Source organism: Bos grunniens, chromosome 24 (genome assembly GCF_055505025.1).
Source record: "Bos grunniens cultivar Pamir isolate PY7600 chromosome 24, Bosgru_T2T1.0, whole genome shotgun sequence".
NCBI lineage: Eukaryota > Metazoa > Chordata > Mammalia > Artiodactyla > Bovidae > Bos > Bos grunniens.
This window is the reverse complement of record NC_141188.1, coordinates 1,179,138-1,195,674: the sequence shown is the minus strand read 5'-3', so window position 1 is coordinate 1,195,674 and position 16,537 is coordinate 1,179,138. Positions and strand designations below refer to the sequence as shown.

Here is a 16,537-nt window from a genome sequence, read left to right as displayed (position 1 = left end):
ATGCTGATGTATGTATAGACATCATACATACAAGCATATGTATGCCTTAAGTAAGTCTCAAACTTGCTTAGTCCTCAACTATACAATACCAACTAATCTGACATTGATATGTTACCATGTTAGTAAAACCTGCATTTGTGAGCCCCATCATGAATTATAAAACTGACTTGAATCACCATTTTGTGCTGTTTGCACTGAGTATAAGGCTTTAAGTGTATGCTTCTGTCACTCACTAGCTCTAAGTATCTTGTGCTGTGGCTCAGCTAGCATTGATGGACGCTCACTACAGGCTGGGCAGTGCTGTAAGTGCTTCACACACCTAACTTAATCTTCTCAACAATCCCATAAGGCAGGTACTATCATTAGTCATACCATTTGATAATAAATGTGAAGAAAAGAAGACACAGAAAGCTAAGTAGCTCGCTGAAGATCACAGAGCTACAGAGACAGTCCCAAGAGTTCAACCTTGGCATTCTTGTCCAGAGCCCTTGAGCTTATTAACCAGTTTGTTCTCTGTAACCTCTCTAAATTTCAGCTTTTCCTCTATAAAATGGTGTTAATATATATAGAAGTATTAAGGAGATCAAACCAGTCCAGTCAATCCTAAAGGGAATCAACCCTGAATATTCACTGCAAGGACTGATGCTGAAGCTCCAACACTTTGGCCACCTGATGTGAAGAGCCGACTCACTAGAAAAGACCCTGATGCTGGGAAAGACTGAGGGCAGGAGGACAAGGAGATGACAGAGGATGAGATGACTGGATGGCATCACAGACTCAATGGAGATGAGTTTGAGCAAATTCCGGGAGATGGTGAAGGACAGGGAAGCCTGGCATGCTGCAGTCCATGGGGTTGCAAAGAGTCGGACACAACTTAGCGACCGAACAACAACAACATATACAAATAAGAATATATAAAATAGGATACAGCTCCTAGTAAATGACAGCTTAAAAACAGATTAGGAAAGAGTTACAAATTAATAAAGCTGCAGAAGGCCTATTTGATGGGCACCAGGAACCCTGCTCAATTCCCTGTGCGCAATCAACTACCAAGTGAAAAAGTCAATTGTCAACTGGAATGGTGTTTTTAAGAAGCAAAATAAAACATGCATTAAAATCTAAATCCCAATTCTGGGTGAAAGAAACCAGACATAAAAAAGTACATTCATATAAAACTCTAGAAAATGAACACACTAATCCACAGTGACAGAAAGCAGATCAGTGGCTGTTTCTGCAGGGAGTCAACTCAGAGGGGTGGACTACAATGGGCACAGGGAAGCTTTTGCAGCGTAGTAGTGTCAGTTGCCTGGAGAATCCCAGGGAGGGGAAGCCTGGTGGGCTGCCGTCGATGGGGTTGCACAGAGTCGGACATGACTCAAGCGACCTAGCAGCAGCAGCAGCAGTGTTAGTCGCTCAGTAGTGTTGGACTCTGTGCGACCCCACGGACTGTGGCCCACCAGGCTCCTCTGTCCATGGGATTCTCCACGCAACAATACTGGAGTGGATTGCCATTCCCTTCTCCAGAGGATCTTCCCAATCCAGGAATCGAACCTGGGTCTCCTGCATTGCAGGCAGATTCTTTAGTGTCTGAGCTACAGGGAAGATCCCTAGGAAGCTTTTGAGGTGATGGAAATGTATGATTTCTTGATAGTGATGATGGTTTCACAGATATATACTTCTGTCAAAACTCAAGCTGAACACTGTTCAATGGGTACAGTTAACCGTATACAAATCATACCTCAATACAATTATGTCAAAACAAAAAACATTAATATTTTTCAAATAAGCAAACTGCCCTGATTAGAACTCTTCACAATTTTTAACTTCATCAAAGTAAAAATTAAATGTTAGCCAGCATACTGCCAAGTTGAGAATATATATAAGGAACACAGACTATCAAAGCTCTATAAAGGAGGAAAAAAGAACCTTCAGCTGATAAAGTTTTTAGAAGATTCTTACTGAGTCCTCCCCTAAGCAGCAGCACTTTTATTCACTAAATTAAGACCAGGGTATATGAAGTTTACAAACTCAAAAATAACTTTCTAATATTAAATTTCTGGTTTCTTCAACAAAGGTGCAAGACAGGGAACCTTGTATTTTTTGTTCAAAGTCAAATCAACCAAGCCTTTGTGCTCCTATTCTCTTTCTTCTTTGAAATTTCCATTCCTGTTACCATAGGAACCTGCTAGCTGACAAGCCTTCAAGCATAGCAACAGCCCAAGCTTAGCAAGGAGTGTGAAAGGGGAACAGAGTCAAAGGCCAACATTTGACTCGTGAGATTCAGAATTCCAATCTCTGTCACTCTACAAAGGGTCTGAGAACCACAGAAACTGTATCCTACTGGGTTTGGGAATATTATGACTAAATTTACTAAATGTGAAACCAAATGTGGAACGGCCTTGAAAATTCAAATATGGTATTCATTCTATTTTAGATCCAAATTAGAGTAAGACATTATTTTAAACAATTTTTTAGAATAATTTTAAGTGACGTAAAATAAGACCTTTGAAAACGTTTTTGTAAGAATAAAATTCTAAAGAGAAAAGGTCTAAAACTTTAAGAATTACTTTATATAGAATATATAAAAAATTCTATGTTTGTAAAATACCTTTAGTCCCATAGATTTGCTTTTCTTTTACAAATTCATTTTGTTAATGTCTTATGACAGCATATTAAATACTTTCCAATATTAGTTCAGTGAGCTAGTTTGCAGAAATATGACTTTATCACAGGAGTATATTTATCTTAAGTCAAAGGGGAGCTCCTGGAGCAGCCCATAAAATCTGACTTTTCTTCAGGAAGTACTTTTAACATTTCAAGTATCATGAATGGTTGTGAATTATAGTCTGACTCAAAAGATAAAACTTTACAAACCAAATTCATCACAATTAATACTTTACAATAAGCATTTTAAGGCATTCTTTTAAAGTGATCTAAAATGCAAGATAATCAATTAAAATTTTTAAAGCTTATTTTTTCTTCAAGTCAGAAATCACTAAATGCAATTAATTCTCCACTACTTGTGTATTTTCCACACTTTTCGATTCAGAAGTTTCCTAATTCCTGGCTGCTTTCCCTATCACACAATAGGCTCTTCAATCCACTTCACCAGGCTGTTGTTTGCTTAGGGAAAACCACCGTAATAATACTAACCCAAATAGAAGATAATAAGTCAGTCTGCTGGATAATGCACGTATCCTAAAAATATAAGCCATGAGTTTAAAGAATAAATACAATCAAAGAAATTTCATTTCCTCAAATGCCTATCCACAAAATGTTAATCACGGGTACAAAGAGGTATTAAATTATAGTATCCTCTTAAAAACAAAACAACAGAAAACTCTGTCTTTCAAGGTCAATTCAAACATCATCTGCAACTGATCCTTTCCACACATGATCCTTTTCTTTCTCTTTGAATCCTCTCAGCACTATATGCCTATTTATGGCATTTACCAAGTTCTTCCTTAAGTTTCAGTCATTCAGATAAAAACATATTTAATAAAAGTTACTAAGTCTTAGACACTGCAACTGGGAGCTAGACAAAAAAGGACAGCTGGGATTTTTAAAAATAAAGTTTCTGTACTAATTTTACTATTTTAAAAATACAATGTGTTTCTTACAAAAAAAAACCGCAGAAAACACAAACATTAAATGAAAAACACAGAAAACACAATAAACTGTGCTAATTCAAGAACAATCACTGTTGGTCTTGACAAAAATCTTTCCAGATCACTTACACTACATGAACATGAATATACTTCTTTTCTTCAACAAAAACAGGATGATACCATATATAGTATTTTATTATCTCTTCCTTTTTTTTCCCTATTAATTAATGTATCAGATTTGGCTTCCCTGGTGGCTCAGTAGTAAAGAATCCACCTGCCAAGCAGGAGACTCTGGTTCAATCCCTGGCTCAGGGAGATTCCCTGGAGGAGGAAATGGCAAAGCCACTCCAGTATTCTTGCCTGGGAAATCCCACTGACAGAGAAGCCTGGAGGGATCCATCAAGTATAACCATTAGAATTTGACAGGCAAAGATGGAGATGAGATGATTCTTTAGGCAGAAAGAGAATGAGAGGTCTAGAGATAAGAAAGCAGGTTTGTTTTAGTCCTTTACTTTACTATACTACTTACAAGTGTAAACACATACTGTCGAAAGCTTCAAGTCACTTTGACCTTTCCCTGCTCCAAAAAAAAAAAAAAAAGGGGGGGGCCAAGTAAAACACTGGTGTTCACAGAAAAGTGGTATCTCTGGTACTCCTGTCAGGACTACCATTACTAACCCCAACAAACTCACAGCTACTTACAATTCCAGGAGATCATGTGCTTGGGTACAGCTCTACAACCTCTACACGACTACCACCACCTCTTCTGGAATTCACAGTTTATGAAGTTCATTAACTCACTCAAACATTTATTTAGCACTTACCTATGACTGGTTCCAAATAGGAAAAGGAGTTCGTCAAGGCTGTTTATTGTCACCCGGTTTATTTAACTTCTATGCAGAGTACATCATGAGAAACGCTGGCCTGGAAGACACACAAGCTGGAATCAAGATTGCCGGGAGAAATATCAATAACCTCAGATATGCAGATAACACCACCCTTATGGCAGAAAGTGAAGAGGAACTAAAAAGCCTCTTGGTGACAGTGAAAGAGGAGAGTGAAAAAGTTGGCTTAAAGCTCAACATTCAGAAAACGAAGAGCATGGCATCCGGTCCCAACACTTCATGGGAAAAAATGGGGAAACACTGTCAGACTTTATTTTTCTGGGCTCCAAAATCACTGCAGCTGATGACTGCAGCCATGAAATTAAAAGACACTTACTCCTTGGAAGGAAAGTTATGACCAACCTAGATAGCATATTCAAAAGCAGAGACATTACTTTACCAACAAAGGTTCGTCCAGTCAAGGCTATGGTTTTTCCTGCAGTCATGTATGGATGTGAGAGTTGGACTGTGAAGAAAGCTGAGCGCTGAAGAATTGATGCTTTTGAACTGTGGTGTTGGAGAAGATTCTTCAGAGTCCCTTGGACTACAAGGAGATCCAACCAGTCCATTCTAAAGGAGATCAGCCCTGGGATTTCTTTCTTTTTTTTTTTTTTTTAGCACAGAAAGAGTTTTTTTTTTTTTTTTTTTTTTTATTCCAAAAATCATTTACTTTGTTGCAAGTATAGGAGTCAATGCACATTTTGCCATTTAAGAGGAAAGAATGTGTGGATATCTGAGGGAACATATTTGTGGCTTGTTTCCATGATATCTCAGAACTCCCTACCCTGCCTGCCTAAAGATCAGCCCTGGGATTTCTTTGGAAGGAATGATGCTAAAGCTGAAACTCCAGTACTTTGGCCACCTCATGCGAAGAGTTGACTCATTGGAAAAGACTGATGCTGGGAGGGATTGGGGGCAGGAGGAGAAGGGGATGACAGAGGATGAGATGGCTGGATGGCATCACTGATTCGATGGACATGAGTCTGAGTGAACTCCAGGAGTTGGTGATGGACAGGGAGGCCTGGTGTGCTGTGATTCATGGGGTCGCAAAGAGTCGCACACGACTGAGCGACTGATCTGACCTCATCTGATCTGATGTGTTAGGTACTATGTTACCTGCTGGCCCTACAAAGATGAATAAGGACCTCAATAGCAAGTTCTGCTTTCAAACGCAAGTGTCCTGCAGTAGGACCTGAACTAAAAAATGAGGACAAGTTCGTACCCAATACAATGGCTATTATTCCAAAACAAAAACCCAGAAAATAACTAGTGTTGGTGAGGATACAGAGATACTGGAACCCTTGCGCATCGCTAGCAAAAATGTAGAATGGATCAGCTGCTATACAAAACAGTTCAGAGGGTCCTCAAAAAATTAAACAGAATTATCATGCTATCCTAAAATTTCACTTCTGAGAATAACCAAAAAAATTTAAAGCAATGTCTGGAACAAATATTTATACATCTGTATTCATAGCAGCTATATTCATAATAGCCAAAAAGTGGAAGGAACTCAAGTGTCTGATGCATGAATGATTAAACTAAACGTTGGGCATAAATATGCAACAAAATATTATTCAGTCTTAGAAAGGAAGGAAATTCTGACACTTGTTACAACATGTGTGAATCTTGAAGACATTGTACAAAGTGAAATAAGCCAATCACAAAAGGACAACTATTTTATGATTTCACTTAAATGAGGTACTGGAGTAGTCAAATTCAGAGAGAAAGAAAAAAAGTAGAATGGTGGTTGCCAAAGGTTGAGGGGAGGGGAGAACAGGGAATTAGTGTTTAATAGGTAGTGTTTCAGTTTCAGAAGCTGAAAAAGTAAAGGATAGTGGTAATGACATACCAAGGTGACTGTACTTAATGCCACTGAACTGCACACTTAAAAATGACTGGAATGGGGGAATTCCTTGGTGGTTTCATGGTTAGGACTCTGAACTGTCACTGCTGGGGACTGGGTTGAATCCCTCGTTGAGGAATTAGGATCCCACAAACTGCATGGCATGCCAAAAAACAAACAAGAAAAGATTCAAATGGTTAAGTTTTATGTTATATATATTTTGTGTACATGCATGATAAGTCACTTCAGTCATGTCGAACTCTTTGCAACACTATGGATTGTAGCCTGTCACACTCCACTGTCCATTGGATTCTCCAGGCAAGAATACTGGATTGGGAAGCCATGCCCTCCCTCGAGGGGATCTCCCCAACCTTAGGCTCGAACCCACATCTCCTGCATTGGCAGGCAGTTTCTTTACCACTAGTGCAACATATATATTTTGACACAATTTAAAAAAAAATTCTGAGGAATATTATCTATAAGTGCTACTATGAAATAGCCAGGATATATTGTTAAGTAAAAAAAAAACAAGGTAGAGAAAACAAACAGTATGACACTATACCAAAAGAGCGTGGAAGAATATATAGCTATACACAGATATTATATAGACATTTTCTACAATTACTATAACTTTTAATGGAAGGATAAACAAAAAGCTTTAAAAAAACAACTACCCCCAAGGGAAGGAAAGAATAAGGTTAGGATTCAGCTGGTAAAGAATCCAGCTGCAGACTCCGATTCAATTCCTGGGTCGGGAAGATCCCTTGGAGAAAGGATAGGCTATCCACTCCAGTATTCATGGCCTTCCCTGGTGGCTCAGATGGTAAATAATTTGCCTGAAATTCGGGAGACCTGAGTTCAATCCCTGGGTTTGGAAGATCCCCTGAAGGGGGGCATGACTACCCACTCCAGTATTCTTGCCTGCAGAATCCCCACGGACACAGGAGCCTAACAGGCTACAGTCCATTGGGTCTCAAAGAGTCAGACACAAATGAGGGACTAAGCACAAACACAGTCCAGAAACTAGACTCCTCTCAATGTACCTTGTCATATATATCAAGTTGTTAAACATGATTATAAAATAAATTTAAACAAAAAAATATTTTTAAGTCATTCCTCAAAATCAAAATGAAAAACAAACCTACACTGTGTATTGAGTTAAACCAAACAGAGGAGTGCTTAACTCTAAAACACAGCAATCTGACTGCACATCCTTGGTGAAATGCATCCTAAGGACATAAGGAATACAAAGAAACCTTACAGTGCTTTCAGTAATGATACTGATATTATTCTGAAATTATGTAATGTCTGTATATCATAAGGTTTCGGTATGAGAAGAAACAAAAATTCTAAAATTTTAAATAAAAACTCTCCAATAATATTTCATTACAAGTTATCAGTATAAACTCATGCTGAACTTTCTTTTTTTAAAAAAGTATTTCCTAGCTCCATCTTTGAAGAGACCTATCAATTACTAACCTAGTATCAATAAGCATAGCACCCAGAGAGCAGTCTGTAAAAATCCGTGAAAATTCCTTCCAACTAAAAGGAACCAGCGCTCACAAAAGAAACTGATAATTCAACTTCTGAGGCAGAATTTTACGAAATGAGGTTGGATCATACCAGAAAGCAAGGAAGCAGTCAGAAACCACTAGGATAGTATCAAAAACACTTAGGAGCTATCTTGAAGAGGTGCTCACTGCCAAAAGCAGAACAGACTGAGCCGCAACAAAATAATAACTGCAAAAGGACTGAAACACATAAAATATGATAAAAATCCATGACTTCATAATGATACTTGAAAGGAGAATGATGATATTTGAAAGGAGAAAGATCTCATTAGTCACTTTTGAAAGATTCTTATGAATCAATTTATTATCCTAAAAACTAACAAAGGAGAACAGTTGCATATTTACTGTCTTTTTTATATAAACTGAACACAAGAGTAACTCAACAGTCCAATAATCAAAATGAGGAAGTTTCTGTTGATAAAGTATTCTAGCTGAGAAACGAAGAATGACAGAATATCACCATTTTACAAACCCCTAATAAAATTCTTGACCTAGGGAAAGATCGACGGCTGCTAAAATTATACAGAGTAACAAGCAGATATTACAGGGCCTTGGAACTATTCTTTCAAAACAAAAACAGACAGAGGAACATGGTCAAAAGCATCACAGGGATGCAAACAGCAAAATAAAGTCTGAGACAATCTGCAGGGCAAGTGTGTTACGAGAAAAAAGGAAGATGGGAAAGGGAAGGAGAAACTATAAATTAAGAAGCATATCAGTTCAGTTCAGTAGCTCAGTCATGTCCAACTCTTTGTGATCCCATGAACCGCAGCACGCCAGGCCTCGCTGCCCATCACCAACTCCCAGAGTCTACCCAAATCCATATCGATCGAGTCAATAATGTCATCCAACCATCTCATCCTTTGCCGTCCCCTTCTCCTCCTGCCCTCAATCTGTCCCAACACCAGGGTCTTTTCCAATGAGTCAGCTCTTCGCATCAGGTGGCCAAAGTATTGGAGTTTCAACTTCAACATCAGTCCGCCCAATGAACACCTAGGACTGATCTCCTTTAGAATGGACTGGTTGCATCTCCTTGCAGTCCAAGGGACTCTCAAGAACCTTCTCCAACACGACAGTTCAAAAGCATCAATTCTTCAGCGCCCAGCTTTCTTTATAGGCCAACTCTCACATCTATACATGACCACTGGAAAAACCATAGCCTTCACTAGACAGACCTTTGTTAGCAAAGTAATGTCTCTGCTTTTTAATATGCTGTGTAAGTTGGTCGTAACTTTCCTTCCAAGGAGTAAGCATCTTTTAATTTCATGGCAGCAATCACTATCTGTAGTGATTCTGGAGCCCCCCAAAATAAAGTCAGCCACTGTTTCCACTGCGTCCCCATCTCTCTGCCATGAAGTGATGGGACCGGATGCCATATCTTCGTTTTCTACATGGTGACCTTTAAGCCAACTTTTTCACTCTCCTCTTTCACGTTCATCAAGAGGCTCTTTAATTCTTCTTCACGTTATGCCATAAGGGTGGTGTCATCTGCATATCTGAGGTTATTGATATTTCTCCCGGCAATCTTGATTGCAGCTTGTGCTTCTTCCAGCCCAGCGTTTCTCATGATGTACTCTGCATAGAAGTTAAATAAGCAGGGTGACAATATACAGCCTTGACGTACTCCTTTTCCTATTTGGAACCAGTCTGTTGTTCCATGTCCAGTTCTTCCTGACCTGCATACAGGTTTCTCAAGCGGCAGGTGAGGTGGTCTGGTATTCCCATACCTTTCAGAATTTTCCACAGTTTATTGTGATCCACACAGTCAAAGGCTTTAGCGTAGTCAATAAAGCAGAAATAGATGTTTTGCTGGAACTCTCTTGCATTTTCCTTGATCCAGCGGATGTTGGCAATTTGATCTCTCGTTCTTCTGCCTTGTCTAAAACCAGCTTGAACATCTGGAAGTTCTCTTTCCACGTATTGCTGAAGCCTGGCTTGGAGAATTTTAAGCATTACTTAATTGCCAGCATCTGCTGGATCATGGAAAAAGCAAGAGAGTTCCAGAAAAACATCTATTTCTGCTTTATTGACGATGCCAAAGCCTTTGACTGTGTCAACCACAATAAACTGTGGAAAATTCTGAAAGAGATGGGTATACCAGACCACCTGACCTGCCTCTTGAGAAATCTGTATGCAGGTCAGGAAGCAACAGTTAGAACTGGACATGGAACAATAGACTGGTTCCAAATAGGAAAAGGAGTACGTCAAGGCTGTATGTTGTCACCCTGCTTATTTAACTTCTATGCAGAGTACATCATGAGAATTGTTGGGCTGGAAGAAGTACAAGCTGCAATCAAGACTGCCAGGAGAAATATCAATAGCATCAGATACGCAGATGACACCACCCTTATGGCAGGAAAGTGAAGAAGAACTAAAAAGCCTCTTGATGAAAGTAAAAGAGGAGAGTGAAAAAGTTGGCTTAAAGCTCAACATTCAGAAAACGAAGATCATGGCATCCGGTCCCATCACTTCATGGCAGAGAGATGGGGACATGGTGGAAACAGTGTCAGACTTTATTTTTCTGGGCTCCAAAATCACTGCAGATGGTGACTGCAGCCATGAAATTAAAAAACGCTTACTCCTTGGAAGGAAAGTTATGACTAACCTAGATAGCATATTGAAAAGCAGAGATACTACTTTGCCAACAAAGGTCCGTCTAGTCAAGGCTATGGTTTTCCCAGTGGTCATGTATGGATGTGAGAGTTGGACTGTGAAGAAAGCTGAGCGCTGAAGAATTGATGCTTTTGAACTGTGGTGTTGGAGAAGACTCTTGAGAGTCCCTTGGACTGCAAGGAGATGCAACCAGCCCATCCTAAAGGAGATCAGTCCCGGGTGTTCAATGGAGGGACTGACGCTGAAGCTGAAACTCCAATATTTTGGCCACCTCATGTGAAGAGTTGACTCATTGGAAAAGACTCTGATGCTGGGAGGGATTGGGGGCTGGAGGGGAAGGGGACGACAGAGGATGAGATGGCTGGATGGCATCACCGACTCGATGAACATGAGTCTGAGTGAACTCCGGGAGTTGGTGATGGACAGGGAGGCCTGGCGTGCTGCGATTCATGGGGTTGCAAAGAGTCGGATGTGACTGAGCGACTGAACTGAACTGAACTGGAGTGTGAGATGAGTGCAATTGTGCGGTAGTTTGAGCATGCTTTGCCTTTGTCTTTCTTTGGGATTGGAATGAAAACTGACCTTTTCTGGTCCTGTGGCCACTGCTGAGTGTTCCATATTTGCTGGCATATCGAGTGCCGCACTTTCACAGTGTCATCTTTTAGGATTTGAAATAGCTCAACTGGAATTCCATCCCCTCCACTAGCTTTGTTCGTAGTGATGCTTTCTAAGGCCCACTTGACTTGACATTCCAGGATGCCTGGCTCTAGGTGAGTGATCACACGATCGTGATTACCTGGGTCATGAAGATCTTTTTTGGACAGTTCTGTGTATTCTTGCCACCTCTTAGTATCCTCTGCTTCTGTTAGGTCCCTACTATTTCTGTCCTTTATTGAGCCCATCTTTGCATGAAATGTTCCCTTGGTATCTCTAATTTTCTTGAAGAGATCTCTAGTCTTTCCCATTCTATTGTTTTCCTCTATCTCTTTGCACTGATCGCTGAGGAAGGCTTTCTTATCTCTCTTTGCTATTGTTTGGAACTCTGCATTCAAATGGGGATACCTTTCCTTTCTCCTTTGCTTTTCCTTCCCGTCTTTTCACAGCTATTTGTAAGGCCTCCTCAGACAGCCATTTTGCTTTTTTGCATTTCTTTTTCTTGGGGATGGTCTTGATTCCTGTCTCCTGTACAATGTCAATTGTACATTGGAGACAACTGTACTGTACCGTGTACTTGGCAATTGAGACAGTTCAAAACAGAGTGCCAAACTCAGGAATGAGCAATCTTGTTTCTATCAAAAGCCACAATACTCGGGGAAAAGACAGACATCAAGTTAAGAACTTAAGAAAAATTTAACATGTGTGTTTGTGTATAAATGCACGTTTTGTAAAGAGAAATAAACATACTAACATACTAACAAGGATCTTTTCTCCAATTTAATAAATGGACATTCACCCCATTTATTTGAACATGTTCCAATTTCAATCGAAGTATTGAGGAGGAATTCTCTCTACCCAATGAAAGAACACCCAACTTGTTGATTGTGAACAATAATAAGCCAATTTGAAATAACCCAAATTCTGCAATTTCTCTCCTGGCATCCTTAGCTCAATACCATATATTATTTCATTCGAAGCACTCATTTTGATTTCACCAAACATCAGTACAGGAATGAACCCAAGGCAGGCTTGAAGCCTGGGTCTGCTGAAAGATGCTTTACCTAGGAAATGTCTTTCAACTCATCCAGTCCCACAAAGAACACTCAAGAATGTGCTGAGGTTACCTGCTCCAATTATTTGCTCCCACTAAAAGCTGGCAAGCTGATCCAAAGTTCCTGGATCAGAGACAGGAGGGTGTCATCAGCAGACAAGTCCTTGTAAGGATCTAAGAATCCTTACTTCTATTTGCAAGTGTGCTGTGTTGATTGCTGAATTTCCATATCCTTTGCTATTACAGAAACTTTACACTCTCCGACTGTCAGGAGACTCTGTCAGTGGCATCACTGGCCTGATATGACAACCAAGCCAACTATCCCTGACATCACTTCATATCACCAGAGCTTTCTCTTACACATCTAGGTGCTCTCCCTAGAAGGAGTGAAATTCAAAAAGATGCAGTCTCACTGCCAGCAAAATGTCTAGCCTATATGGGCATGTTTGAAGAGAGGACAGAGACAGCTCACCATGCCACCATTAGGAAAGACCATTATGAAAGCCCCAGGAGCCCACAATGAGAGATGCAAATTCATATGAAACAAATACATCGTCTTTCTAGTACTTTCTCTCTAGGGTCACTTAGAAATGAAATTTGGAATAGAAGTAACACTTCTGGACCATCTATTCTGCATCATGCATTGTGCTAGCTACTTAAATCTCTCATTTAATCCTAATAGCCATTCAAAGTATTTTTGTTATTAGTGCCTTTTCACAAATGATTTTCACAAAGATGTTGAAGTGAAGTGAAGTGAAGTGACTCAGTCGTGTCTGACTCCTTGCGACCCCATGGACTGTAGCCTACCAGGCTCCTCTGTCCATGGGCTTTTCCAGGCAAGAGGACTGGAGTGGGTTTCCTTCTCCAGATCACAGAGATGTTAGGTGTCTTAATTTCAAAGTCTGAAAGCTACTACGTGAAAGAGGCAAAAGTTAAACCCAAATCACTATATAAATCTTTATGACTTATTTCTGACAACTCTATTTGCTTTCCAAAGGAATTATACTGACTTAAAATGATACCAGAACCAAAGATAGTCCTCTTTCACTTTTTTGGTGAGAGAACTGGGTAGTTTTAACACCCAACAGGGACTACCATGCAAGGAACCAAATTCCTATATTAAACCAATACCCATTTTCATATACCCACTCTAACAGTCTATACCAAATCTCTCCTTACCAGTTAGACTGTGTGTAGTCAGTGGAAGAGCAGAAATATTTTATTCAACCTCTACAATATTTTCAAGTATTTGGACTATACAACTTGCCCTCTATGTTTCAAAATCTATGAATAATCATCTTTCTACAAAATTTCCCAGATTTAGGCTAGTTTACTTGGAAGTATTAAATCTTTGAATTTTACAATAAAATGAAGATTCCAAAACAAGTAGTATTTGATTTGCTGAAAGCACTGTAACAAAGACTTAAAGACTAAAATTAAAACAACAACTTTAAATTCTATGTACTATGTAGCTACATTAATCTTAGAATATGAGAAAACGGTAAAAGCTATCACTTTAACAGAACTTACTCCAAAAGTACTGTGCCAAATACTTTATAAACGCTTCATTTTGTATCAACACTTCATTTTGTATCTTCCAAAGTGTTAACTCTATTTTACAAGCAAAGTGACAATGGTAAGAAAGCCCAAGTAACTTGACCAAAGTAATACAGGTAGAAAGTGGTAGCTGCTGCTGCAGTTTATACAATTCCAAAGCTTTTACCTCTTGTTGTCACAGTTTACTGCCCCCTAATTCCTATCTGGTAAACATATCTTTGTCCACAATTCTAAAACCACTGTCGAAACACATACAAAATTATTTAAACCTATTATTAACTGTATCCATTAATTTGTCATAGCTTCTAAAGTAAAATAATTAAAAAGTGCCTAAAGATGGTAACAACAACCCTGTATGCGAGACAGCAAAAGAGACACAGATGTATAGAACAGTTTTTTGGACTCTGTGGGAGAGGGAGGGGGGATGATTTGGGGAAATGGCATTAAAACATGTATAATATCATATAAGAAACGAATCGCCAGTCCGGGTTTGATGCAGGATACAGGAAGCTTGGGGCTGGTGCACTGGGATGACCCAGAGGGATGGTATGGGGAGGGAGGTGGGAGGGGGGTTCAGGATGGGGAACACGTGTATACCTGTGATGGATGCATGTTGATGTATGGCAAAACCAATACAATATTGTAAAGTAAAAAAAAAAAATAATAATAATAAATAAATAAAAAGTGCCTAAAGAATTATCATTAGAAAAATTCAAGTTAAGGCAACAGATTTTCATGACGTATTGAGAGGTCAAGAACAGATAATTCACACAACAAAACCTCTATCACTGCTTGGGAGTCACTGTTCTTAAATTGATGTAAAGATAGTAAGACCAGGATACCATCTTAAGTATTTAAGACAATGTAAATACTGTAAACCCACCAGCCTCAAGGCTGAACCAAAGCACCCATTTTCAAAATCATGTTACCTTCAATATTTACTAAGTGAATTATGAATATTATTATTATAGTCTGCTCTTTAAAGTCTTATTATCAAATAACAGAAAAGATGTAACCATAACTTGGACAATTTAAACTTCTGAAAAGCTATTACTTCCCCAGTTCCAATGTTTCAAAGTTCTTCATAAAAGAATAATATCTGAAAACTAAGATAAGTAACATCCCCCAAACATGAAATCTTCAATCTATCAGAGTCTGAGCCTAAATACATAACTTTTTAATGTACAAGATGCAATTAAAAATAACATGTTAGTTGTTCCTGTTGTTTATCAAACACATTCATTAGACTGATTAAAAGGGCAATACAAGAATAATTTTCTACGATATGCCAAATAATAGATGAAGTCTTACCTCCATTGCTAAAACTACCATCTGTTGGTCATAGTGATTCAGAAGATTGGGCATGAAGGCAGTGTTATAAGGCAAATCCTGGCACACCCTCAAGGTAATAGGCTCAAAGAAAATAAACTGTGCCCACCGGTTTGGCCCACAAACATAGTCAAGGGCCACAGTTAAAAGATGATCCAACCCATAGCCACGCTTTCTCGATTGAATGGGATTCAGATGATCAGGCCTACTCAGTATGTATTTTAGATCTTTGTACACCTACAGGTCTCAGCTTGAAAGTACTTCTTCTCTCTTACTGTTAAGTTCTTCAAACAGAATTACTCTGCACCGTCAGAGGTTTGTTAGCTTGGTCTCACAAAAGGCATTTGTTTTTGGTTTCACAATATGGGAAAATGACATCATCTTGCCTCTTCTTTTCATTTTCTTACATCGGGTACCATGTGGCCAACGTGTCAAGTTGATCAACCACATTCCCAAACAACAGGTTCCATCTTAGGAGAAGAGCTATTTATTCCTTTGACTGAAGTATCTGAAAAATAATTGAAAAAAAATTGGGTGAAATTAGCAATTTCCTCTTAAAATATTGCAAGCTTGATATTAAAACTTTGATTAGCTCAGTAAAGTTGCAGGATACAAAATCAGTATACAAAAATCAGTTGTGCTTCTACAAACTAACAATCAGGTACTAGAAAGAGAAATTTTAACATACTGCCTTTGGGACTTTCCGGTGGTCCAGTGATTAAAACTGCACACATCCACTGATGAGCTCCAGTGTACTCCCTGGTGGAGAACTAAAATTCCAAGTGCCAGGCGTGTGGCTAACAACAACAACAATCACAAACTTTGACTGCCTTACAGAGAAAATACATGGATATTTCAGAAAAAATACGACGGTTTCTCTACCTTCTCATTCTTGCTATAGATATACAAGAGAATCCATAAACAGCATTTAAAGGAAAGCATTATTTCCTCCCTCAGTTGTTTATATAACATCTAGTTTAATTTCCCATCTACAGTGGTAGTTGTTCCTTTGTCACAAGACATAATTGATCCATTTTGAAAAACTTGCATGCTGTTGTCCTAAATTTTATTTAAATATCTGCCACACTTAATAACAAGTTATTTAAATGTTATTATATACGTTTTAATCATTACATGATTCAGCAGATGGTATCTGTGAAAGGTGTAAACTATAAAGAAATCAAAAGATATGGATTGAAGCCTCTTTCCAACTATGTGAATCACTTAACTTCTCTGAGCTCAGAATTTTCCTTTCTAAAAATTGCACCTCCCTATCAAAGATGTATGAGTAAATTATAAAATAATGCACTCTATAAAAGGTAAAGCAACATCAAACTTTAGGTAGTTTTATTACTGAATGACAGCAGATACAAAGACTTACTTCTATCAACCAATACTGAACTGGCAAACAGAAGATTCTAAAA

General features: G+C 38.8%; 1 protein-coding gene across 1 annotated transcript in view; it reads right to left on the bottom strand.

The window, feature by feature from the left end:
• The window catches only part of LOC147345765 (liprin-alpha-1-like), a 30,519-nt gene extending 14,898 nt beyond the window's left edge, over positions 1-15,621 (bottom strand). The window contains exon 1 of the mRNA XM_086372494.1: positions 15,096-15,621. Within this exon, the coding sequence (XP_086228620.1) occupies positions 15,096-15,149 (54 nt within the window). The 5' untranslated portion in view covers positions 15,150-15,621. The remainder of the gene's footprint in view (positions 1-15,095) is intronic.
• Between the last annotated feature and the right edge of the window lie 916 nt (positions 15,622-16,537).